Source organism: Mytilus galloprovincialis, chromosome 8 (assembly GCF_965363235.1).
Source record: "Mytilus galloprovincialis chromosome 8, xbMytGall1.hap1.1, whole genome shotgun sequence".
Classification (NCBI taxonomy): domain Eukaryota; kingdom Metazoa; phylum Mollusca; class Bivalvia; order Mytilida; family Mytilidae; genus Mytilus; species Mytilus galloprovincialis.
The window spans coordinates 71122333-71150268 of NC_134845.1; the positions used below are offsets into that span (position 1 = coordinate 71122333).

General features: G+C 31.5%; 2 protein-coding genes across 5 annotated transcripts in view; one reads left to right on the top strand and one right to left on the bottom strand.

The window, feature by feature from the left end:
* Positions 1 to 7824: 7824 nt before the first annotated feature.
* The window catches only part of LOC143042498 (uncharacterized), a 34696-nt gene continuing 14584 nt past the window's right edge, over positions 7825 to 27936 (bottom strand). For both annotated transcript variants that reach the window (XM_076214820.1, XM_076214819.1), the window contains exons 10-15: positions 17758 to 17868; positions 16265 to 16366; positions 14313 to 14475; positions 11219 to 11401; positions 9959 to 10083; positions 7825 to 9428 (exon numbers count right to left, since the gene is read on the bottom strand). In XM_076214820.1, the coding sequence (XP_076070935.1) occupies positions 9354 to 9428; positions 9959 to 10083; positions 11219 to 11401; positions 14313 to 14475; positions 16265 to 16366; positions 17758 to 17868 (759 nt within the window). In that variant the 3' untranslated portion in view covers positions 7825 to 9353. The remainder of the gene's footprint in view (positions 9429 to 9958; positions 10084 to 11218; positions 11402 to 14312; positions 14476 to 16264; positions 16367 to 17757; positions 17869 to 27936) is intronic.
* LOC143042497 (uncharacterized) lies at positions 18749 to 27566 on the top strand. Of its 3 annotated transcripts, none has more exons than XM_076214816.1 (2): positions 18749 to 18873; positions 24367 to 27566. In XM_076214816.1, the coding sequence occupies exon 2, from the start codon at positions 24428 to 24430 to the stop codon at positions 27065 to 27067; it is 2640 nt and encodes an 879-aa protein (XP_076070931.1). In that variant the 5' UTR covers positions 18749 to 18873; positions 24367 to 24427; the 3' UTR covers positions 27068 to 27566. The 3 variants fall into 3 exon arrangements, with proteins under 3 accessions (XP_076070931.1, XP_076070932.1, XP_076070933.1); XM_076214817.1 differs by lacking the exon at positions 18749 to 18873 and adding an exon at positions 20116 to 20214; XM_076214818.1 differs by lacking the exon at positions 18749 to 18873 and adding an exon at positions 20223 to 20362.

Below are 27936 nucleotides of genomic sequence, written 5' to 3' on the forward strand. Positions count from 1 at the left end.
CAATTGAAATACTTATTCACAACTTATTGTCCTGAAACTAGATAAATGCTTGTTTTGGACCCCTTTGGGCCCTTAATTTCTAAACCGTTGGGACCAAAACCCCCAAAATCAATCCAAACCTTCCTTTTGTAGTTACAAACATTGTGTTAAAATTTTATTGATTTCTATATAAATATACTAAAGTTATTATCTGGAAACGACAATTTTTGCAGTCGTATAAAAACGTGTATAAGAAGAAAATTGTGATTATTATAATCATAGTCATATTCAAATAAAGAAAAAGTTAAAGAAAATTAGTCACTCATATCTCAAATATTACTTAATATTACTATTGGCTTAAAAATTACTTAAAATTATTTAGATCTAAGTTGATCAAAATGTTTGTCTCTTTTAATAAGGTATGTATGCTTCAGTTGGCTTATAAAAATAGTTCTTAAATTTGTATTACTGTTAAATGTATTGGCATTTTGTTACAGCAAAAAGGTGGTAAGAATTGGACACCATTTTCTATACATCACCTGACGAATAGAAGAACATGAAAATAAGATGTTAGAACAATGCATTGTGATATAGCATCATTTCTTGACACATAGCAGGAAATAATTATATTGCCACAAATTTATTGAAGCTATTTTCTAAGTCATAAAGAAATAAAATGCCTCGGCGAGCGCAGACTGATAAGACCGCAGAGGTCTAACCCTGAACAGTTGAGGCAAATTTGGACACAATATTCAAGCTTGATACTGTTTGAATTTGGATTGTAATCAAATTTTTGACAAAATATAGGTTTCTGACACAAAATAAATGTGGTCAAAGATCTTACAAATCTATTGCACAATACTGTGCAATTAAAGATTTCTTCTTGAAACTTTTCAAAAATTAAATATTTAAAAAATTCTGAGAAAAAAAAATTGAATCCCTTAAAAAAATTGTAAACAACCCCCACCCCCACCCTCCCCTTGGAGCAATAACCCCAAAACTCAATACCAGCCTTACCTTTGTAGTATGGGACCTTGTGGTACAATTTCAGAGAGATCCATACACAAAACACAAGTTATTGTCTGGCAACTAGAGAAATGCTTCTTTTTGGCCCCAATTCCAACAAGTTTGGGCCAATTAACCCCAAACTCAATCCCAGCCTTCCCTTTGATATATGGAATCTTGTGGTACAATTTCAGAGAGATCCATACACTTACACACAAGTTATTGTCTGGAAACTAGAAATGCTTGTTTTTAACCCATATTTCCTAAACCGTTGGCCCCCAAACCGTTAAATGAATCCCGACCTTCTGCTTGAGGTATCAAATATTGTGGTACAATTTCAGAGCAATTGAAATACTTATACTCAAGTTATTATCCTGAAACTACAAACAAGAGTGCACACACTGAAATGTCTCGCCTTCTAAACTAATCATTGATATTATGTTGATAGTCCTAAGTATAAAGCTAAGCTTTATTACAACTGTCACATAAACTTAACATTAACCAAGATAACTAAACAAAGACCAATGAACCTTGAAAATGAGGTCAAGGTCAGATGAACCATGCCAGGCAGACATGTACAGCTAACAATGCTTCTATACAACATATTATATAGTTGACACATTATTTATAGTTTAAGAAAAATAGACCAAAACGCAAAAGCCTAACACTGTGTAATGAACCGTGAAAATGAGGTCACGGTCAAATAAAACCTGCGCGACTGACATGAAGATCATAAAATATTTCCATACACCAAATATAGTTGACCTATGGCATATAGTATTAGATAAAAAGACCAAAACTCAAAAACTTAACTTTGACCACTGAACCATGAAAATGAGGTCAAGGTCACATGACATCTGCCCTCTAGACAAGTACACCTTACAATCATTCCATACAAAAAATATAGTAGACCTATTGCACATAGTATGAGAAAAACAGACCAAAACACAAAAATTTAACTATAACCACTGAACCATGAAAATGAGGTCAAGGTCAGATAACACCTGCCAGTTGGACATGTACACCTTACAGTCCTTCCATACACCGAATATACTAGCCCTATTGCTTATAGTATCTGAGATATGGACTTGACCACCAAAACTTAACCTTGTTCACTGATCCATGAAATGAGGTCGAGGTCGAGTGAAAACTGTCTGACAGACATGAGGACCTTGCAAGGTAGGCACATATCAAATATAGTTATCCTATTACTTATAATAAGAGAGAATTCAACATTACAATAAATTTGAACTTTTTTTTCAAGTAGTCACTGAACCATGAAAATGAGGTCAAGGACATTGGACATGTGACTGACGGAAACTTCGCAACATGAAGCATCTATATACAAAGTATGAAGCATCCAGGTCTTCCACCTTTTAAAATATAAAGCTTTTAAGAAGTGAGCTAAGGCTGCCGCCGCCGGATCACTATCCCTATGTCGAGCTTTCTGCAACAAAAGTTGCAGGCTCGACAAAAAGCATGTTTTGAGACCTTTATTCCTAAACGGTTGGGACCATCATCCCCAAAATCAATCCCAACATTCCTGTTGTGGTATTGAACCTTTAACAAATTTTGCTAAAGATCTATTCACTTAAGTTATTGTCCAGAAACCAATGTGTATTCCGACGACGACACAGTCATCATACCATTAATTACTTTTTAAGAGTATTAACTCTTCCGAGTAGTTTTGATGTAAACAGACATTAGGTAGATATCAACATGTTTGACCATGCATATTTTCTGTATCTATAGCAGTTTTCAAGATATAAGACATAACCTGCATTTAACCCCTATGTTCAATTTTAGCCATGACAGTCATGATAGTTGGCAGGCCAGATCATCAAACACATTTTTTCCCCAAAGATACTCCAATGATGATTGTGGACAAGTTTGGTTAAATTTGGTTAAGAGGTATCAGAGGAGAAGATCTTTGTAAAAGTTAATGAACAATAACAGATAATGGACTACAATGGTATTTTTCTTTATGGGAATAGCTCACACTGAGCCTTTGGGTCATGTAAGCTCAAAAGGTCGAAAAAGGTACATAAAAATAGTCTTTCACAAAGTATTTCAGAATTTTACATTAAAGTCATAAGAAACCTCAAATTAAAAAAAAATGCATATGTTTTTTTATAACTCAATGGATAGTTTTCATTATAAAACTTATGTACATATACTTTTTTCTGAAGAAAATCCTTTAATTTATTCATATTAGAAGAAGTTTACTTTATTTTAATTGCTTCCTTCCAGGAAGCAATTCCCCCGACATATTTTCCGTATGCAAAGTGACCTCAGTGTGACCCATCTCATAAAAAACCGGTGATCGCAATACGCATGGATGTCCTTAAAATAAACTATTATCTGAATTAACATGTTAAACACGTGCTCAGTTTCCATGCTTTTTGTTGATTTTTAGTCGATTGTTGACTAACAGGTGACAATCGTTAAACTTCGGCTTCAAAACACGAACTTTAATTACCTGCCATATTTTCACAACAACACTGACCGATTGAAAAAAAAATTGACGATTATACCAAATTTACACGAAAAAAAATGATAAATTCGTGCACAGAAGACTAAGTTTATGATGTTTGTATGCATTGGTTCAAGAATTGGAAGAAAATTATTTTTCACCGGTCACTCGTTTCTTATGACTTTAAAGGAGGAATTGAAGTGTTGGTTTTTTGTTGTTGTAAAGGCTCACTTTTTAAAATAATTTACAATTTCTAATGTTAAATATTATATATCATAAACACATTGGAAATCATAAAACTATTTGTTTTTTTAGTTCTTGAAGATCCCATAATTGTTTTGCATGAATAACAAGGTAACTTTCAATAGCAGGCAAATGTGTTGATTACCGTGAAAAAAAATATTTAAAATTCTGTATCAATTCATATTCACTGTAAGTGAGAGACTGAATTCAAATTTACTTCACTTAACTTCTCTTCTTTAAATTACTGCTCATTTTTGTTGTGTGTTTATACAGCAATTAAATACATGGTAACTTTGATATAATAGTACTATTCAAAATAAATCTCTAAAGTGGTTTTTTATCAATTAATTAGTTTTTTTCTTGTTTAAGAAATAGTTCTTTCCATAGCCTAATAACTCTACTAATAAATAACACCAACAGAAGACATACTTAGAAATTTCTTCTTCATTTAATATAACAAGATCTTAGTGATTTTTTATACAATAATGAAAAAGATATTATTTTATGATGACTACAGTTGCAATGTTAAACTAATGCCAGTGAAATGACTTTATACATCTGACGGTGATATTTCATGAGAGCACAATATAATGAATAATGATCTACATCTTCTATACATTTTACATATTACATAAAACAAATTATATCATTGGAGAAAAATACAAGAAAAGTGTAAATAAGTTTCTGTATTTATTCTACAAAGCCTAGACTTATCTTGGAGAAAACAAAATGCTTAGATTGGCAATAACTAAATGTATATATTCATTCTTCGTCTAAAAGCTGTGTGCAGTGCAAATCATTTCTGTAATTAAGGTAATTCCAATAAAATGAAAGTTGGAGGGAAGGATTGTAAATTTAAAACTAAGTCAAGAGTTATTCATGGTTGTATATATTCCTTTAAAGTATGCCAAATTTCTGAGTTGTCAAGAGATTTTTTAAGTTTAAACCTGCCCTTCCAATCCATTTTAATGTGATAGTCCTAAAAAAGTTCAATAAATAAGAGACAAATAAGAAACAACACAATACATTACTAATCATAATAATTACACAGTTTTTAACTTTACATACATTTGTTCACCTACTTTTGTGTTACATTCTGTATCAATTCGGTTTTTTGTTATATTCAATCAAATTACATTCTTAATTCTGATTCATTTTTTTACATTTGAACTAAAAAATCATAACTTCTACACTTCATTTCACTTACAAATTTCTAATACTGCAAAAGATTGCTTTTATAAGCATTCATTAAGTACTTACAGGGGGGACAACTACAGTTTGACAATCAGACATAAATAAAGAAACAAAAAAAACACATCAAGATAGGTATTTTTTACAAGTCCTAATTCCAAATTCAGTTTATTTTGTGCTTGTTGAATTTTTTGCACTTTTCAACCCCCCTCCCCCAAATAAGAAATAATAAAATTAAACATTTAAAAACTCAAAGTATTTGAAAACAGCAAATTCTAAATCTAACTGATTGCATGCTTACAATTTAAATATAAAACTAGAGGCTCTAAAGAGCCTGTGTCGCTCACCTTGGTCTATGTGCATATTAAACAAAGGACACAAATGGATTCATGACAAAATTGTATTTTGGTGATGGTGATGTGTTTGAAGTTCTTACTTTACTGAACGATTTTGCTTCTTACAATTATATCTATAATGAACTTTGCCCATTAGTAACAGAGAACTATATTTGGTAAAAATTTACATATATTTACCAAATTAATGAAAATTGTTAAAAATTGACTATAAAGGGCAATAACTCCTTAAGGGGTCAATTGACCATTTAGGTCATGTTGACTTATTTGTAGATCTTACTTTGCTGAACATTATTGCTGTTTACAGTTTATCGCTGTCTATAATAGTATTCAAGATAACCAAAAACGGCAAAATTTCTTTAAAAATTACCAATTGGAGGGCAGCAACCCAACAACCAGTTGTCCAATTCATCTGAAAAATTCAGGGCAGATAGATATTGACTTGATTAACAATTTAACTTCTTGTCAGATTTGCTCTAGATGCTTTGAATTCATAGTTATAAGCCAAAAACTGCATTTTACCCCTATGTTCTATTTTTAGCCGTGGCGGCCATCTTGGTTGAATGGCCAGGTCATCGGACACATTTTTCAAGCTAGATACCCCAAAGATGATTGTGGCCTAGTAGTTTCAGTGGAGATTTTGTAAAAGATTACTTAGATTTATGAAAAATGGTTAAAGATTGACTATAAAGGGCAATAACTCCTAAAGGGGTCAACTGACCATTTTGGTCATGTTGACTTATTTGTAGATCTTACTTTGCTGAACATTTATATTGCTGTTTACAATTTATCTTTATCTATAATAATATTCAAGATAATAACCAAAAACAGCAAAATTTCCTCAAAATTACCAATTCAGGGGCAGCAACCCAACAACCGATTGACCGATTCATCTGAAAATTTCAGGGCAGATAGATCTTGACCTGATAAACATTTTTATCCCATGTCAGATTTCCTCAAAATGCTTTGGTTTTTGAGTTATAAGCCAAAAACTGCATTTTACCCCTATGTTCTATTTTTAGAGGTGGCGGCCATCTTGGTTGGTTGACCAGGTCACGCCACACATTTTTTAAACTAGATACCCCAAAGATGATTGTGGCCAAGTTTGGATTAATTTGGCCCAGTAGTTTCAGAGGAGAAGATTTTTGTAAAAGATTAATTTAATTTATGAAAAATGGTTAAAATTGACTATAAAGGGCAATAACTCCTAAACGGGTCAACTGACCATTTTGGTCATGTTAACTTATTTGTAGATCTTACTTTGCTGAACATTATTGCTGTTTACAGTTTATCTCTATCTATAATAATATTCAAGATAATAACCAAAAACAGCAAAATTTCCTCAAAATTACCAATTCAGGGGCAGCAACCCAACAACCGATTGACTGATTCATCTGAAAATTTCAGGGCAGATAGATCTTGACCTGATAAACATTTTTATCCCGTCAGATTTCCTCAAAATGCTTTGGTTTTTGAGTTATAAGCCAAAAACTGCATTTTACCCCTTTGTTCTATTTTTAGCCGTGGCGGCCATCTTGGTTGGTTGACCAGGTCACGCCACACATTTTTTAAACTAGATACCCCAAAGATGATTGTGGCCAAGTGTGGATTAATTTGGCCCAGTAGTTTCAGAGGAGAAGATTTTTGTAAAAAATTACTTTAATTAACGAAAAATGGTTAAAAATTGACTATAAAGGGCAATAACTCCTAAACGGGTCAACTGACCATTTTGGTCATGTTGACTTATTTGTAGATCTTACTTTGCTGAACATTATTGCTGTTTACAGTTTATCTCTATCTATAATAATATTCAAGATAATAACCAAAAACAGCAAAATTTCCTCAAAATTACCAATTCAGGGGCAGCAACCCAACAACCGATTGACCGATTCATCTGAAAATTTCAGGGCAGATAGATCTTGACCTGATAAACATTTTTACCCCATGTCAGATTTGCTCTAAATGCTTTGGTTTTTGAGTTATAAGCCAAAAACTGCATTTTACCCCTATGTTCTATTTTTAGCCGTGGCGGCCATCTTGGTTGGTTGACCGGGTCACGCCACACATTTTTTAAACTAGATACCCCAATGATGATTGTGGCCAAGTTTGGTTTGATTTGGCCCAGTAGTTTCAGAGGAGAAGATTTTTGTAAAAGTTAACGACGACGGACGACGACGACGACGGACGACGGACGACGGACGACGGACGACGGACGCCAAGTGATGAGAAAAGCTCACTTGGCCCTTCGGGCCAGGTGAGCTAAAAAGAAATCATATTAAAAGCTCCATTCTTAAAATTCCATTGAAATTCAACACTAATTTCTACAAATTCAAACTGGCTATACTCCATAATGACAACCAACATATAATAATTTGTCTGTACAATAAATCATAAATCATGACACACATTCTTTAGAAAATATATGATTTCACAGACTATATTATTCTGAAAGATTGATACAATCCATCATCCTACAATTTCATTACTAGTCCCTGATAAAATTAATATAAAAAGGTTCCTGTTTTCAAACCATGTGTGTAATAGGATTTACTGCCAGTCATGATCACATGAAATTTGTTAAACACCCAGCCATAAGCTTATAATTGATTTAGTTTCATAGATATCATAACTTTTATTCTATTACTCTTTTAAATTTAAATTAAGCAAAATGTTTGCATGGGCATATTCCATTTTGATAAAGATGATCTCAGAGAGACATGTGGTTAATAAGACAGAGGTATATCAAATTACTGACCTGCATATAAAATGAAATTGATCAATCAAAATAGATATAACATACAACCTGCTTAATTAATGTGGATTTAAAATCTGAGAAACAGGCAAATATTTTCAAAAATATAGATCAGACATAAAAAAAAATCAATACAGTTTCAATGATATGAAATGATTCATAAAATGGAATTATTTACAATGATAAAGGGAAGTAACTCTATGTACCTAACATAACAACTAAACTAATATTCCTAGATAACAATCATATTCAAACCAGTTTCAATTTATGTCTTTATGGTAATGAAAATAATCATTACTATGTGAAGAAGTTTTTGAGTCAAACTGAGAACATATGGCCTAACTGATTAATAATTTTCAAGTAATCAGTAATGTTTTTAAATAGTATATCATGTTAAAATTTCTGCTGAGAGACATCAACTGGTGACTATTTGCAGAAAATGTTTGGAACAGTCATATATAATTACTATAAAGCAACCTATTTTAGTGCATGCTTTAGCAGTAATTTCTTTTTAGGCAACTTTGTGATGATTTATTTTTCAATCTTCTCATTTTCTTAATATATCTATACATAAGGAAAGATCAAGGCTTCACATATTTGCAACTATTTAAAAAAAAATTCTTCTCACATCAGTTGTGAAAATAAATTGCTCGTGAAAATTATAAATAGGTTTACAGGTTTGGTAATGCATGTTTTTTGTTGTGATACTTTCACAGAATATTCCATTCTAATTACTGTGCAATATTATAGAGTCATTTGCTTCGGGGGTAAAATAAATTGTATCTAATTTTTATGCTAAAATCACATACTGATGGTATTCAATAACGAAAGTTAAAACAGAGATGTAGATATAGTTTGAGATTCATCCATTCTTTAACACAGTTTAACAGTTAAACAACATTTTCTTGGTTTTATCCTCTGTGATAAATCTTGTGTAATCTGTTACATTAAAACTAAAATTAAATGGACAATGCTATAAAAACAATTAAGTAAGAAACAAAATAAAAATATTGGTAGTCACATATCTTTGACATAAAAATAGAACATGGATTATCATTTAATGATCAAATATTTGTCCGTTTCCATGGATTTGCTGCCTATTTCCAAAACACTGAATGATATTCTGTAGATGTGTCTATTGCACAATGCCAACCCCAATGTTGTTCTGATTATCTCCCTTGTTATATAAACTGGTTCCTCTGGCTTGTTCCTACATCATATCATTCTCAAGCTACTAAGCCAGGCAAAGTCGAGCTTTTATTGGTCAATTATCATATCAACTCTACTGGCTGTTCATTCGATCCCAGCTTATCACATAACAACAAGAATTTTGGTCCTAGCCTTATATTTTTGACGATCATGAACTGGCGGCTCTATACACTGCTGCAATGTCACTTTCAGCATATCCTAATCGTCTTGCCTTTTTATATAACTGTAAAAAGAGAAAGAAAATAAATACAATATCTTCAGTATAGAGTTGTATATATTAAATGTAAGTTCAGTATGTCAAAGACGTGAGGTACCTCTTGACATTCATCTCTTAGAAAAATCATCCGTTTCAAAGAAGGAAAATTTATTACCCTCGATATTTAAGCTTATGTTTTAGAAAGTTATTGTGTGGACAAAAATGGAGATATTTTTAATGTTTCTGGTAAAAACAAGCCATTTTGATAAACAAACTTTAAACGCCAAGCTTAATTCAGAAAAAGTGTTTCGATACATTCTCATTGACTTAAAAAACATTGCAGAGAACGCATGACATTCAAGAATTTGTCTGGGACTGGTAACAATATATTCTAAAATATAGTTCTTTCCCTTTTGCTGCCAACCAATATCTATAAAGGCTATGCTATAAGTAAGCATCATATTTGTCAATATCTTTCCACCAAGAACTAGACATAAAATAAAATGATATCATTGTGCAGGATATCTCCAGATGAATATTTCCAGACTGGTACTTACTTCATTTGCTGCTGATGCTACATATAATGGTTGTTCTACTTTGTCTCCCAGTAACAGTGCTAAACGTAAATCTTTTTGCTGATGCATTAATGGAAAATGAGGATCATACTTTTGATTTAAAATAGCTGAAAAATAATACAATGGTAAGACAGTTAACTTAGGTTAATATCAATTTGTGATTTTGTAAATAATCAGTGTTTTTTTTTCACATTTGTTTCCCTTTTAAACTTGGGATGTAATTTTCATCATGGGTTTCAATTTTGTGGTTTGTAAAAACATAGTTTATTGAGGAAGTTTTATATTTGTCATTTTGTGTTTTATAGATTATCCATTGTAGTGAAACGCTATCATATCATCAAAACTGTCTTTAGTTTGTTATACCATTGATAATCTGTTTATTTAATAAAGGTAGTGTTAACAACAATCAACATAAAGATATTCTAATATACAGGGAAATACATATTTCCATGGGTAGTTTCGGGTACTGAGTTTTATGTTAAGATTGAACCATGATATCCACAATTGTTGGTACGCCATGAACAACATTTAAATTTCACAGTTAAATTAACTTGGTTAACTATATAATGTTTTTATATTTTTTTTTTTATTTCAAAGCGGCGGGAGTATGATAAATCTGAAAATGCATCACACCGTATAGCTGACTTATATAAACCCTGAAACCAAATTTCAGAAATCCTGGCATTGTAGTTCCTGAGGAAAATGCGACTAAAATTTTCAACTTGGCCATCATGTGTAAAATGATACAAGTGTTCGGTAAACAGGATGTTGTGGAGTGATAAATCTGAAAATGCATCACACCGTATAGCTGACTTATATAAACCCTGAAACCAAATTTCAGAAATCCTGGCATTGTAGTTCCTGAGGAAAATGCGATTAAAATTTTCAACTTGGCCATCATGTGTAAAATGATACAAGTGTTCGGTAAACAGGAAGTTGTCGAGTGATGAATCTGAAAATGCATCACACGGTATAGCTGACTTATATAAACCCTGAAACCAAATTTCAGAAATCCTGGCATTGTAGTTCCTGAAAAAATGTGACGAAAATATTCATGGGACGGACGGACGGACAGACAAACAGAGGTAAAACAGTATACCCCCCCCCCCCCCTTTTTTCAAAGCGGCGGGGGTATAATTATTGCGATACTCTCACAGTCACATAATTTGCAGTAGTAAATTACTCAAAATAATTTCCAAATTACAATATAAATATATTGAAACCTTTAACTAGGTTATATACCTTGACTTTTATGTATAACTGTAGGACAGGAAAGGGAACCAAGGGAGAGAACCTCGGCCACATCTTCCTGATCTAAGCCAACTTTCTCTGCCATAGCCATACCCTCAGCTAGACTGGCCATTGTTGTTCCCATTATCATATTTACTATTAACTTCATTCGAGTAGCACCACCAATTTCTGGACCTTCATAAAGATACAATATTCAATTAAAAAAACATCTTTCTACAATTTCTCAATTAAATGTACATGAATTGTCATTGTATGGGACAAAGTCATGAAAAAATTATTAATGATTTCATCTGCCATCATGACAATACAATGGTATAAGAACTCAAATCGAATTCCACAATATTGAGGTAATATTTCATGAAATTTACCTGTTCATTGCTTTGAATTAAGGTTTATGACCCCTTCTGTAGCCATTTTTTGTACGAACTTTTCAAACTTCAATAGTATCAAAACTACAGATATAATGAATAAAAGAGATAGGTCATTTTATACATATAACGAGGGGAAACTTGATACAAAGCATTATTATTTACAGTTTCATTGCATATCAGAGGCGGATTTAGGGGGGGGGGGGGGTCCAGGGGGCCTGGGCCCCCCCTTTTTGGGAAAAAATTTGGTTGCTTATATAGGGAATCACTGAAGCGTGACTGGAGCGGGCCCCCTCTTAAGTCAGTCAGTGGGCCCCCACTTATAAAAATTTCTAGATCCGCCACTGCATATAATAGAAAAAGTGGACTTGGTGGCAAATAAACCAAGAATTTTATAGAAAATCCACAGCCTATAATACAGAGATGTTTGTTATAAAAATTGAAACATAGATTACTCACTTGCTTTTCTATAATGTGCTAGTGTTTATTTTTTACAAAAACTTCTAAACAACCTGTAAATTCCAAAACACCTAGTGCTGAGTCACTAAATTCGAGTGCACCCTAAAAGGTGTACTTGATTTGGTCCATATTTAAATTTGTTTTAACCAATAACTACATTAATAAACTTTTTTAAGGGAAATCAATGCTAGCACTGCATGTAATAATCCTATAATTACTAGCACTGCATGCAATAATCCTATTATCTACCTGTCATCAAATTGCCAAATATGAGAATAAAAGGATAAAGGCTGTGGATTTTCAACAAAATTTCCATATATGTTAAGCATTGAATCAACACAAGGGTACATAATCCTTAACTATTTCTTGCTATTTTTTATACATTAGATCTAGTGTCTGGGAAACCAAAGTTGATTCTGCTGCAACAATGATTTTTTTGTATTCTTGTTTTTGAAAAAGTGATTCTAATCATTAAACTAGATGATTCACAGGTCATAGCTTTATATGACCGCAGAGGTCGAACCCTGAACAGTTAGGGCAAGTATGGACACAACATTCAAGCTTGATACAGCTCTGAATTTGGATTGTGATTAAATACTTGACACAATATAGGTTTCTGACACAGAATGAATGTGGTCTAAGAACTTAAACTTCAAATTTTTAAATTGGACATTTACCTATTATGGTCCAATATCCAAAATTTAAATACATGGTTAGATTCAGCATATCAAAGAACCCCAAGAATTCAATTTTTGATGAAATCAAATAATGTTCAATTTTGGACCCTTTAGACCTCAATGTGGACCAATTTGATAACATCCCAAATATTAAAAATCTAAATACATGGTTAGATTCAGCATGTTGAAAAACCCCATATATTCATTTTTTGTTGAAATCAAACAAAAGTTTTATTTTGGATCCTGATTTGGACCAACTTGAAAACTGGGCCCATAATCAAAAATCTATGTACATGTTTAGATTCACCATATCAAGAACCCCAACAATTCAATTTTTGTTAAAATCAAATTTAGTTTAATTTGGACCCTTTGGACCTTAATGTAGACCAATTTGAAAACAGGACCAAAAATTAAGAATCTAAATACACGGTTAGATTCGGCATATCAAAGAACCCCAATAATTCAATTTTTGATGAAATTAAACAAAGTTTAATTTTGAACCCTTTTGGCCCCTAATTCCTAAACTGTTGGGACCAAAACTCCCAAAATCAATCCCAACCTTCCTTTTGTGGTCATAAACCTTGTGTTTAAAGTTCATAGATTTCTATTTACTTATACTAAAGTTATTGTGCAAAAAACCCAAGGAAAATGCTTATTTGGGTCCTTTTTTTGGCCCCTAATTACTAAACTGTTGGGACCAAAACTCCCAAAATCAATCCCAACCTTCCCTTTGTGGTAATAAACCTTGTGTTAAAAATTTCATAGATTTCTATTTACTTATTCTAAAGTTATTGTGCAAAAACCAAGAAAAATGCTTATTTGGGCCCTTTTTTTGGCCCCTAATTCCTAATCTGTTGGGACCAAAACTCCCAAAATCAATCCAAACCTTACCTTTGTGGTCATAAACCTTGTGTTTAAATTTCATAGATTTCTATTTACTTGTACTAAAGTTATAGTGCGAAAACCAAATGTCTTCAGACGACAACGACGCCAACATCATACCAATATACCACCAAAATTTTATAAAAACTCATAATTCCTATAGTTTTTTAATTTTGATTTTGAGGCAAGCAAAAATAGAAAACAGCAAATGCATTATTCATATTTAAAATCTTTAGTTGGAACATATATATAAAGATATCAAGAATGAAACAAACAAAGGCAACATAGTTTCAAAATAAAGATTAAATCATGTATTCATGAATCTAATGTTCAGTGGTTGTCGTGTCTTTTTGTGGTTCACAAGTGTTTCTCGTTTCTCATATTTTATATAGATTAGACTGTTGGTTTTCCCATTGGAATGGTTTTACACTAGTAATTTTTGGGGCCCTTATAGCTTGCTTTTTGGTGTGAGCCTAGGCTCCGTGTTAAAGACCGTACCTTGACCTATAATGGTTTACTTTTATAAATTGTGACTTGGATGGAGAGTTGTCTCATTGGCACTGTCAATAAACTTTGGTTATTTCCTTTTATCCTTTTTTTATAAATTATAGTTTTAAGGCTTTAGGTATATAAATTTAACTAAAGACTATCTTTAAGATCAACTTCAGAAAACAGAACATTTAATAGCTGCATACCTACCTAAAAATAAGAATTTCTTTGCTATTGCTTCAAAACATGTGTAACAATCATCAAATAACTTTCTGTCACCAGAAGCCAGGATGATTAACTGTCCTTCTAATGCTGGTACTCTACTCCCCACCACAGGGGCTTCTAGAAATACTCCTCCTCGGGCATTTATAGCCTGTAATAAATAAGCATGTTAAATGTTATTAAACAAAAACTTCATTAACATTCATGTTTTTTCTAATCACTTTTATAAGAACTAAATTCTTATTTATAACATTAAAAGTGATTTTATAGATACTGACCAGTATCATTAACAGACAGAAATAATGTTTTCTGTAATTCCATGATAGTCGTAAAGTGAAAATACAAAACTCCTATCTTTATATTATGTTAAGTTGGGTAAAAAATAAAAGGTATATCAAATAGAATCCATTTCAGAAAAAAAAGTTATTATTTTCCAAATATCACCAGTAAAATCTCTTCCTAATGAGATAATTGAAAATGAATCAATATAGGGATGGATATGCATGAATCAATCATATCACGAAATCCTACAACCAGATGCTCTGCAGGGCGCAGCTTTATACGACCGCAGAGGTTTAACCCTGAACGGTTGGGGCTAGTATGGACACAACATTCAAGCTGGATACAGCTCTGAATTTGGATGTTATTAAATAGTTGACACAGCATAGGTTCCTAACACAGAATGAATGTGGTCTAATAATCTTAAAATTTTTTTTTGCTTTTGAGCAATTTACTATGTCGTTGAATATTAATCCTCTCAAAAAAAAAATATTTGAAGAAATTCAGATTTAATTTCTGAAATCTGAAATGAGAAAAATTCGAGTCATTGCAGTCAAGTGCTCTAGATGCTTTTTTCAAATAAATAATTATGAAAATTATTTATTTACAGGTTGATAGTCCTAGAAGAGTCGCAAATATTGATGTTGCAGTGCTAGTAAGAGACAAGACAATTTTCATAATTCTCATTGATATAAAATGAATTACAGGTACTTATTACGTAAATAAAAATGCACTTGACTTTTGCAAGTGGCTACTTCCATGTGAGAGTTTTGTATTATATTGATAAATGTTTTATGTTCGGTTGAGGTTACGAATTAGAAAATAAAGGTGATTCAACAATTGTTGTGTCCATTTATTAGTGTGATTGGTGATAGATGCATAACAATGTGAGAATTATTTCTGTGATTTCAGGACTATAACTAACCGAATCTTGATTGTAAACATCACTACCGAGTAGAGAATTTTCTAAATTTTCAAAATTGTCTAAAATTTTTGCCAATTTGTTTCCCAGTAGAGCCAATTAAAGTCAAATGAAACGAGTGACCGGTGAAAAATAATGTTATTCCAATTCTAACATCATAAACTTAGTCTTCTGTGCACGATTTTATCGGTTTTTTTTTCGCATAAATTTTGTATAATGGTCAATTTTTTTTTCATTAGGTTAGTGTTGTGAAAATATGGCAGGTAATTTAAGTTCGTGTTTTAAAGCTGAAGTTTAACAATTGTCACCTGTTTGTCAACAATCAACAAAAAAGCATGGATATTGAGCATGTGTTTAACATGTACAATCAGATAATAGTTAATTTTAAGGACATCCATGCGTATTGCGATCACCAGATTTTTACGAGACGGGTCACACTGAGGTCACTTTGCATACGGAAAATATGTCGGTGAATTGTTTCCTGGACGGAAGCAATTAAAATAAAGTAAACTTCTTCTAAATATGAACAAATTAAAGAATTTTCTTAAGAAAAAAGTATATGTACATAAGTTTTATAATGAAAACTATCCATTGAGTTATAAAAAAACATATGCATTATTTTTTTTAATTTGAGGTTTCTTAAGACTTTAAGTTCTAAACTTTTTACTCTTACTCAACACTTGCTATAACCATATTATATTTATCATTTTATTGTATAAACATTTTATTTGTCACTCACTTCAGCAACATCTTGCATTGTGTCTTCGTCTATCGTTGACATTTCAATGTAACATTTTCCCTTGGTTATTCCTTGTAATACACCAAAATTACCAAATACTAACTGGAAAAAAAATCAAAATTATATAATACCTAGCTAAAAAGAGTAAAAGATTTATATAAAAAGTAATACATTTTGTTTTTATATGTAAGTATGCTTCATATATTCAAGTCTACCGACTTTAAAGTATGGGTTTTTTCTCATTGTTGAAGTCGGTACAGTTGTCTATAATTGATTACATCCAATTCATTTGAACTTAGGTGGAAACTCATTGGAAATCACACCACATCTCCTTATTTTTATACTTATTTTACCACATGGCACTATGTCGACTTGACCAGTTTTCTACAGCAGTTAGTCAGAATTCCTGCCAGTTAAACAGTCAATTATTTTGAATGAACTGCAATAGGTGGATACAACACTAGTTTTCAACAGCAGATGATATTGTGGCTTAAAAAAAGTCTGTCCTCATGACCATACAATTTCTAGGAAGAAAACCCTTTAACATACATTTTTTTCTGTCTAATTTGTATTTTAGGGTGCTTAGCAAACCTACATAACCTTTTATTTATTAGCAGATAAAATACAACAGATTTTTTTAAATTCTATTAATTACCGTAAATTCAGAAATTACTAGTGCATTTATTATTGCAATTTTGTAAATTTTGTACTTAAATGCGATTTTAATTATTACAATTAGAGAAAAATTCTGTTTTATTCATACATCAAATAGTGAATTTAAATTATTGCGTTTACAACACTGTTGCACTTTTCGCAATAATTTCTAAATTTACAGTATTGTATATAAGACTAATTTGACTATCTGAATGGTTTTATTACTGTCTACTGATTGGAGATGTTATTTTAGTGTGTTGATCAAACGATGTTAGTCTGATCAATCAATATATATACATAACCTGTCAAGACAAACAAGCATTTGTTCTCACCTGTACATTAACACCTATTATTATATACATGCTATTGATTTATAGAAAATTTACCATTGTATTACATTCTAGTACTGTCAATTCAGAAATAATTGCAAGTTTTTTTTTTAATCATTTTGAATTTACAGAAAGCTCACATGTGAAATAACTTGTTTATTTTTACTCTAAAATTTGTCCGCCTTTTGACTGATCCACAATACAGACTTTCAACTGAATATTTAAAAATAACATTGATATTAAAATCTCATTGATTTAGTGTGGTACTAATCAACAATTCAGTCAAGCTTCATTTCAAACATGTTCTTGCTTCAAATTAATGCAAAATCTGCAGTTTTACTGAAATAAATTCAATTTATCAATATGATTATTTTCCAAATTATATGTTCTACTTGTACATTGAAACTCAAGCCTAAACTTATCCTTCTACAAAACAAAAATCTATTGATATGTGTTGAGAGAATGAGATTTATGTATAAAGGTGCTATTATATAAGTATTTAATACACACATCTTTAACTGCTGTAGAATCTGATACACAGGCAAACGTCATGTCACAAGCCTGTACAACTTCTGCTGGGTTATTTCCCTTGAATGCCCCTGCTGATATAAATTCTTTACACTGAAAATACATAAGAACATTTCTTTAGCATTTATGTACAGGCTGAAACACTAAATCAACTGTAAAATGTCCCAGGTTAGGGAAGGGGGAGATTAGAACCAACAAAAATGTTGAACCCATAATTTTTTGTATGTGCATGTCCCAAGTCAGAAGCATACAATTCAGTGGTTTTCTATTCAACATAATAATAAATGTGATGCCTTATAGTGGAGTTTTTCTTGAAAATACCTGCAGGAACATCACTTATAACTGTTACATATATATACTTTAGATGATCTAATAGTTTCTTTGATTTCAAGTTTCAAAAGGTTTCAGGGATTTCATTTCTGAACTTTATAACCAGACTAGTTATTGTAGATCCAAATTGTAAAGACATGCATACAAGCACGATCTGACTATGTTATTCTAGCAGTTATCTGGAAGTGTGAAACAAGACTAACACCTAGCATTAACACTTTCTAACAAAAACAAGTTATTTTAGTTAACAACGTCATCTACTTGCTGAACTGCTAATCATTTAAATAATCAACATGTTTCTTCATAATAATATAATGATGACAAAACATAAATAGCCGCTTGGCAAATTAGTATCAGCCTTTCATTTCTATTCTCATTTCAATGCTTTGGAAGAAAAAAGAACATTCAGTTGCACAGATATACAATTATCTCTTTGTTCTAAGAAATGAGATTTATGGATTGAACTATAAAATATGGGAGCTCCCTAACCAACCTTCTCTATTGCTTAATTATTAATGATTATCACATCTGATAGTACACCTAGGTTTCTACTGCTTTACTTAGACAAAGACTAGCCATATATTTACATAGATCATTTAACTATTGATTTTTGCTGGGAAAGTAAACAAAACAATATTGAAGTATTGATTGTATCACTCCTGACATCCCTAATACACAGAATGGACTAACCCATTCAGCATCAGGACCAGATTATTTTTAAACATGGCTTCTTACATTGATGTTAGCTTCAAATACAAAATACTAATGGTAAGCATGTTTTGTCTCATTTTATTTTATTGCATCAGATTTCTTATAACAATGCAATATTTCAAGAGTTTTTATAACATATTTATAACTGTATAATTATCAGTGAAGTAAGTAATTCACTGGCATTTTACTATCTAAACACAGACAACATCACATGTTTTTTTAATTATTTGCAGCAAAAAGAGGATTTTTCTGATCATTAAATCTACATACATATTTTCATAATTATAATACTTAATACAATGTAAGACAGACATTAAATGTGTTATGTGTTCCACTTTTCTAAAATATCTACAACACCCCTCTTTTAATTTCTACATAAAGAAAATCAGCTGAAATGGGAACATTTATCAACCTTAAGGTACATGTAAAAATCTCAGACAACTAAATTTGAGGCAACAAATTCCCCGATTTTTTTATTATTAATTTTGTGAAGCAGTATTTTTAAATTGAAGAAGCTGTAAACAAGTGACAATTGATTAAAGGTCAACAAATATGTACATGTAGAGCTTCACATAATTTAGTTCTTGCTTCAATGATGCTCTGACCTAAACATGTATATAATCTACATGTACTTAATATTCTTATATATCTATACCGGTATACATTTACAGACATCATGACCTAATTTAACTACTGATATAAACTTGTAATGTATGGTACTTGTGCCTTGAGGCTATAGTCTTTATATAGACATATCCTTTATATTAGCTCTACAAAATTATTAATCTTAGTTGAATATGTATGCAGTTTATCTATTCTTTCAGTAAAATAATATTGTTTTTTATTTTAAATAAAACTTGCAATTAAAAATTCTTATCAGTCAAAAACATTTCATCAGTTTTAGTGATTTTTTTCTCCACAAAATAAAAATGCCAACAAATTTCCTGCATAGTTTACACTTTTCTAAGCTAGTTCTCCTCACATAAATTGTTGATCCAAGGTTGGTCTTAGTGATGAAAAGAATGTGAAACATTAAGATGGCTAACTTTTACTTCATATGATTTAATGTGTATCATTGCATACATGTAAGTTTCTATGTAATCAAGTATGTTACAAATACTCTTATCAGATCATATCAAACTAATGGATCTCTAATAATATTTCATAAATGTAAAAACTATATAAAAACATCAGGAGTGAATGATATGCCTATTGATGGTCACCAATTTCAAAGGGTTGTATAACTTGACCCAATAATGACCCTAATCACTTATCTATATCCACAACTATTACACCTTTTGTTTTCTAACAAACAAAGTCACATGACATCAGTACAAATCACGTGACTTGTACAAAAGATGTGAGAGGCTGCCATATGTCAACAGTGTATTAGATTAGGTAGGAGATTTTAATATATGACATTAACTATATCTAGTTTAGTGAAGAGTTTACATTTATAAATACATTTTAATTCACATACATGAAACATAGAAAGCAAGATAATTATTGAGCGTGTTGCAGCATTTTATATTCAGTTTTAGTAAAGGTAAGCTTTATGTGGCACACTTTTCCAATAAGTAAAATACATTTTACAAAAATTCTTGAATAGAGCATCATCTCCCAAATTTTTAAAGCATCCTAGCACAGAGGAACTTATTTTTGAAAAAGCCATTTCAATTTCCCAGCTGAATATAATAGTTAGTTTTTTTACAAAAAAAACATTTTTAGGCATGTGAAAATTTATTTTTCCGATTTCTACGATATTTCTGTAACATGTAAACAAGTATTGTTAAAAGCAACAAAAGAAAATGTGTGCAATTTGTCATTGAAAAGAAAGGGGTTCAAAAAGAAATCTTTCCTACAAGTATTTGAGTACATTTATTCTTATAAATTAATTGTTAATCTATTGATATGGTCAATTTTATTCCATATTTACTTTTGAAACCTAGAATCCAAAGTCCTTTTAAGGACCTTGACAAAGCTTATACTTCCTGTAACGTGTTAATTACCAAATGACATGGACATCCGATAGATTTAACATGTGTAGACAATTCTAGTACACTAGTCGTTAAAACCAAAACAGGAATATAATTAAACATCATTTTTTAATATATCCTGACTAGCTGAACATGAACATGTCCTTTTTCCTTTGTCTATAAATATACATATATATATGTGTAAAATTATTTCTAGATATGAAAATAATGGCAATTAATTAGTGCTGGTAACAAAAATTACATAAAAAGTTTATTTTCTAATAAATTTCTTTTATCTTAATTAGAAAGTTTACAACTGAACCTAGTTTGATCCTGTTGAGAATATAAGCACTAAATAACTAACCTCCAATGTAATAAGTTAACCAGCATGCTGAATAATTAATGAGACAAATTAAACTAATTACACCCCAGTTTGTGACCTCAATATCATATGCCAAAGATCCAAGATCCCATATTAGAGCCATAGTTGAAATCAATAACATTTATTGAACTAGAATTGTAGCATCAATTATGAACATTTTTCTACTAGAAGAATCATTGAATTTATTAGTATTTCTTGTAATATCCAGACAGAACCTTAAAAACATGATTTCTAGGCTATTTAGGGAAGGATCATTTGATAAATGTCTAGTTTAATAATCGTAAATAAGTTTCGTCTATTTTTTATATATATTCTTTATTTCTTGAGTGCTAATTTTTCTGCTTGTGATATTATTTTGAATTTATTGCTATTTTTGGTAAGCAGTTTTGTAATTTTCAGTAATTTAATTTCCTCTAGATCTAATACACAGGACTGACCAAAAATATGTTTATATCACACCCACTCATTCATATTCTATTCCATTATCACATTTGAAATTTTTCTAACAATTCAAACATTTCTTTTTGAATCAAAATTTTGCAGAATATGCATTTAAGTTCATCAATATCTCTTACAAATTGTAAAATATTTTGACAGAAAATACACACTTATGTTATCATTTTCCTGGTACACTTTTTAAACTCTCTCATCATTTCATAAAATGTTGACCCAACAATAGATTTTCAAATACAATTACAGGAAAAGATCAAATGCCAACATCCTGTTTCAAGTTCATGGCAAATTATATCCTTCACCTTTCACCCTTTCTATGCAGCATGCTGAAATATTTCCTCTATAAATAATTTTAATATGGAAACAAATTTTGTCCAATTTTTTTCAAATTTCCTATAAAACATCTCTAATTTTTAATAACAACAAGTAAATATCAAATGGTTATTTGTCTGCAATTGATTTCTGAGATTTTTAGCATGTAGTCTGCTGTTATTTTTTCTGACATATTAGTCATCAGTAAAACACGTACCATTCTAATGAAATGTTTGTAAAATCATGCCATTGTCTATTATCTAACTCAAAAGAAAATTTGATTATGTAATTCTAGAAAACAGAACCTATTGAAAGCTACAGAGTTTGACTGGAAGCTAATTAGACGAGTTTCTACATAATGTAACATCCATTTATAATCAACTTGATTTTAAAATAATTCAATCCTTTAAAGACTACATTCTGAAATTTTGGCGTACATGTATAAAAACCTTCTAATAATACATGTAAGATATGCCAATTAGATATTAATGATTCAGAGTTCAACATGTAGAGTAATGACAATTCATTCTCGACTTCTCTACCCTTGGGGCCATTAAACATTTGACTTATAGTATACACTACTCTATGTCTATTGTAGAAGATGGAATGTTTGACCTCTAAATGTCTTTGGTTGGTTTATTTTAAAATGTCATTGGATTGCATTGATGTATTCCTACTTGTTTAGATCATGCACAAGTTCATTGCCAGTGCAATGACTGTTCTACCTCTACAGAAGGTTACCGTTAACTACAGCTGCACCGATGAGGCTCTACAAGGGAACATTATATATATTTTCTTCTAAAACACTTTAAAAGAAGTTTGATTTTTTGATAAATGAAATAATAAATAGCCCACAGTACATGTAACACCAATGCAGTACATGGACAATATTTATTATCATGACAATATCCCACACGATTTGACCTTTGATGTTTACAAGCAATTGATATAAAGAGATAATAATATATCAACAAGTGGCCTGTAGTTCATTAACATTTGTACAAATAACATTGGTACATATACCTACCTGTTCTTAATCTAACAAATTACAAACTACACTTTACTGACACATGTCAGCTACTGGACTGTCACTCCTTATGTTGTTTTTTTGATTACTTGAAATTCATAGGGAGTATCTAATTTTGAGAGGTAAAATTTGATTGTTTGTAGTGGGGGAAGATAAGAATTTTCTGTTGTGACTGGAAAATACAAATATTTAGAAACTAATAATCTTTCCAGAGCAAAACCTCTACTGGAGCATTCTGTAATAATGAACAAATACCAACAAAAATCCCTATAAACTCATGTTTAACTAAACAGGCATGTTTCTTTTTTCCAGCACCCAATAATTAGACACAAACAACTAATATCAGGTGTAATATTATATCTGATAATTACGTCTCTAGTGTTACTAGTATTTTTATATAAACTATGATATACTAACATGCAGTAAGTATGTGTCACCTTTACAAATAAACCTTTGATCTAAATCGGAATACACACTTTGAGCTCCTATGATGAAGAATCAAATGATAATTTCACTGATATTGAAACAATTTTGTATATAAGAGATTTAGAAACTAAATACCACAAAATACACGACTATTTTTTTTAAAAGAATTGAAGTGGCAGGATATAATCTTCTTCATTCTGATAGGAAACATTTGTTTATGATATAAAACCTAGACAGAAAGGTTTAGAGGGAGACTTATGATCAGTTGAACCCCACTCCTTCCCATTGGAGCAACAAGAAGAAATTATTGGTGTCATCTTTGTCTCCTCTGGTCATGTGTTGAAACTCTTCACAATTTTTTTAAAATATAAATAATCATTAGTGTTAATAAATATTTTTCAAGGGGCAGAGGATTATTGAAAATCTTTTCAAATGACATTATTGCCCATCACATCTCCTCTACACCTGTCTGGGTTTGCTAAATCAATACCCCCTCCCCCCTTCCAATTAATAAACATCTAAAACGCATTTACCATTTTGAAACTTATGTAAATGGCAATCAATTTTTACCTATTTTACATATAAACTTTGTCAGTCCATAAATCCCTCGACTATACTATTGATTTCATGTTTTTAATTTGATAAAGAATACTCTAATAATGATGATTAAAAAAATATATACCCAGTGAAAAGATAAAAGAGAACTATCAATGCAACAACTCCATTTCTAAAATGAGAATTAACAAAGAATGACATTTGTAATGTGTATGCTTTGTTCAATAAAAACAAGAAGATATGGTATGATTGCCAATGAGGCAGCAATCTATCAGAAACCAAATGACATGTAGGTAACAACTATAGTTCACCACACTACATTCGACAATGAGCAAAACATAATACAATTTAAATGAGAAAACCAACGTCCTGATTTATGACAAAACAAATTGCTATAACACAATTGTTTTATTTTGCAGGTACCCTGACATTGAATATGTAAATTGAAACAACAAAAGGCACTCAGTGCTCGTGAAAAAGATGGGGATGAAAACACCATGGCAACTGCTGTCTGCTGGTGTTGTCTTGGTACTCTTTACAACAAGTGTCCAATGTTGTCCATCAGTCTGTCAATGTACAACGAATAATTTTCAGACGTCAGTGGATTGTTCCAGAAAAAATCTGCTCACTATTCCAGCCACAATTCCATATAACACTACAGAACTAGATTTAAGTCATAACTATGTACAAGACTTGACCTATGTCTTTCAAAATCAAAACAACAATTCAGAATTTCTAGGTCTGGAGAATTTAGAAATTTTAAAACTGTCTAATAATTCCATATCATCAATCACAGAATCTGTGTTCACAAAACTTTCAATGCTACGTGAACTTGACCTTTCAAACAACAATATTGAAGATATGAATGACAAAACATTCAAAGAACTTCAGAATCTGACTCATTTAAATCTTAGCGGGAATAAAAACCTGGATTTAACAAACAACACATTCCACACACTTAATTCATTGGTTTATTTGGATCTCAGTAATACAGACATTTCTACTGACAATTTATGGATCCCACCTACCGTCAAAATCTTACATCTTACTGGAAACAACTGGGACAGTTTCAATACTTCAACCATCTACAACTTACAAGATATACAATTTTTGGATCTATCTAGAAATAATCTAATGGATATTGAACTCCTACCTTTACCTAGTCTTCAAATTCTCAACATTAGCCAAAACAACATACATAACTTGTCTAGTAATGCTTTCAGTGCTTTGTCATCTCTTCATACCCTCATTCTGGATAGAAACCCATTCTCCGAAATAACTTTGCCAGTTTTTCAACAGTTGTCTCAACTTCAATATCTGTCTGTGTCTCACATGGACAATTTAGTATACCTGAACAGGGAGGCCTTCAGGGGACTGCACAGTCTCACAACATTACAAATGTCAGATAATCACCTCTTGGAATACATTCATGTCACATTGTTTGCTGATCTAGTCAACGCCAAGATGATCAACATAAGCTATAACAATATTACAGCACTGCATCCGGTAACATTCAGTACCATGACTAATGTTACAACTGACATTCAGGGTAATCACCTTCCGTGTGACTGTAGTATTACATGGATCATCGAACAGGACAAACCTAGTCCAAACGTCATCAATAGTCAGGACATTTCTTGCTACGAAAATAATCAAAGGGTTCAGTTATCCAAGCTTAATCTGGAAGAACTTCAAGATCACTGTGGAGAAATTACTGTCTTGGCAAATGAAACTGAATATCAAAGCCCTATTGGAGCATCAGTAATACTACACTGTGAATGGACAGGGAACCCAGCTCCACTCATTTCCTGGGTTACTCCACGGGGTAACATGTTTATATATTATCCTAGTCATTCCTTAGTGTGGGAGTCACACCCTACCATAGAGGATGTAAAAGAGAATGGATTATTCCACATGGATCACACATGGCACAATACTAACTCTTACCATTCAGAATTAGTGGGAAATGCAGATCGCATTCTTGTGTTGAATAACGGTGATCTGTTTATAGACTATATGCTGAGATCAGATACAGGACTTTATGAATGCATTGTGGAAAATTCAAGAAATAAGACTTCCATTGGAATGAATCTACTTATTGATACAAGCATTCTAACAGAAATTAAAATATGGAGCTTTCTTATAGGGCTGGCCTGTGCTGCATCATTTTTTACGTTGAATTTGATCTATTGTATCATTTCTGCTATAGTTAGAAGGTGCATCAACCAAAGAAGACGAGATGCTATTGTTAAACTTGTGGAGAATATGGATCAGTACAAAAGTGCTCAACTTGCGAGACTCAAGGAGAACTATTATTCACAACTGAATCGTATTCGTGATGGGTATCATAATCAGCTGGAGAGGATTAGAGACAATTACACATCACAAGCAGTGCGTTTCAAGGAAGGGGCTAGCCAGCGTAGGGAGTGGGCCTCCAACAAACTTGATACAATACGTGATAACTACAACAGTCAGGTGACACGACTGAAAGATAACAGTGCTCAAAAACTAGAACATTTGCGAGATACATACAACAATCAACTGTTCAAAATTCGTGACTATGGTTCATCCCAGATGGCTCGTGTTCACAAGAAATATAAAATCAAACAGCGACATGTTTTAAAGCTACTTGAAACAATGAACTTTGACAATTGCCGTATGATTATTGATTCTGAATGTGTTCGAACAGAATCAATGATATTTGAAACCAATCTTATTCACCCTGACCTCAACCTAATTACTCCCTCAGATAGTGATACTGAGTACCAAACCGCAAGTTCAACTAATGAAACACCAACAAATAGCCAATTGGACCTCCGCAGAACAGAGTATATAAATGTCCTTGATCCGAGTTCAGAAACTAGTCAACATGTGGATATAGACCTCCATCAAACAATGGGAGATAACTCTAGTCAGTCAAGGGGAGATAACTTGATCCAAATAAATGAAGAAAATTCTAGTCAAATGAAAGAAAGTGATTTCGATGATAATATTATTGAGGAAATGTATAACAGCTGTAATGAACTTGATCAAATGTTGGAACAAATCCAATTAATTGATGAAAGTGAAGAGGAATCAGACAACAAAAGTAATTCTGGAAACATTGAAACATGTGTCTAAACTGCTTCAGGATTTTTTGTTTTGTTTTGTGAAGCAAAAGTGTTGAATTAGTTGTCTTGGAATTGTTATAAATTTTCAAATGAGAGTCATTTCACTAGATAAAATCAATTTTCATTTATTAAATTAAATATTTTAAACAAGGAAAGAAAGATTGTGCAATGGATCAGTTGGGAATCGGAATAAAGTATTAGTCAGCGTATTTAAATTATTTTAGAATGTCAAAAGTTAGTTCATAGCATTATGTTGTATATTTTTTCTTATTAATTCGTTTTGCACTATTGTGTAGAATAGAAATCATAATTTTCCCTTCATTTCCCAAACATTCATGGCTCTTTGTTTTTTTCATTTTTAAAATATGAAAAAAAATCTCCCAGCAATATTTTGTTGTTTAATATTTTACAAACAACTAGAGTCCTATGTTCAAAGTTTGTATGTGTGAATGTATCGTCTTACAGATGTTATTAATTGTTCTACATGTGTAATAAAATGTTATTCATTATTTCTCTTAATTCAATTGAATATCAATATCATACAATGAATTCATTCCAAACCTTTAAAATACATTGACATATCTTGTTGTGGAGAAAATAAAGAATCAGATCTACTTTACCTGTGACATCACAGGTCCGTGACTGAATTAAAGTAACTATACCTTATTTTTTGCTTGGATATTTAGTATTCAAATTGTATTTGAGAAAGTCATGCGGATTATAAGGTACACATTTTACTCTGCTTTCAAAATCTTTCTGTTTAAACCTGCCCTGGCTTTTCAATACAATATAGTAGTGATACTCCATAGAGCATGTATAGTAGAGGAAAGAATAAAGAAGAAATAAAACTGGAAATCACATCATATCAGATTCCACCCT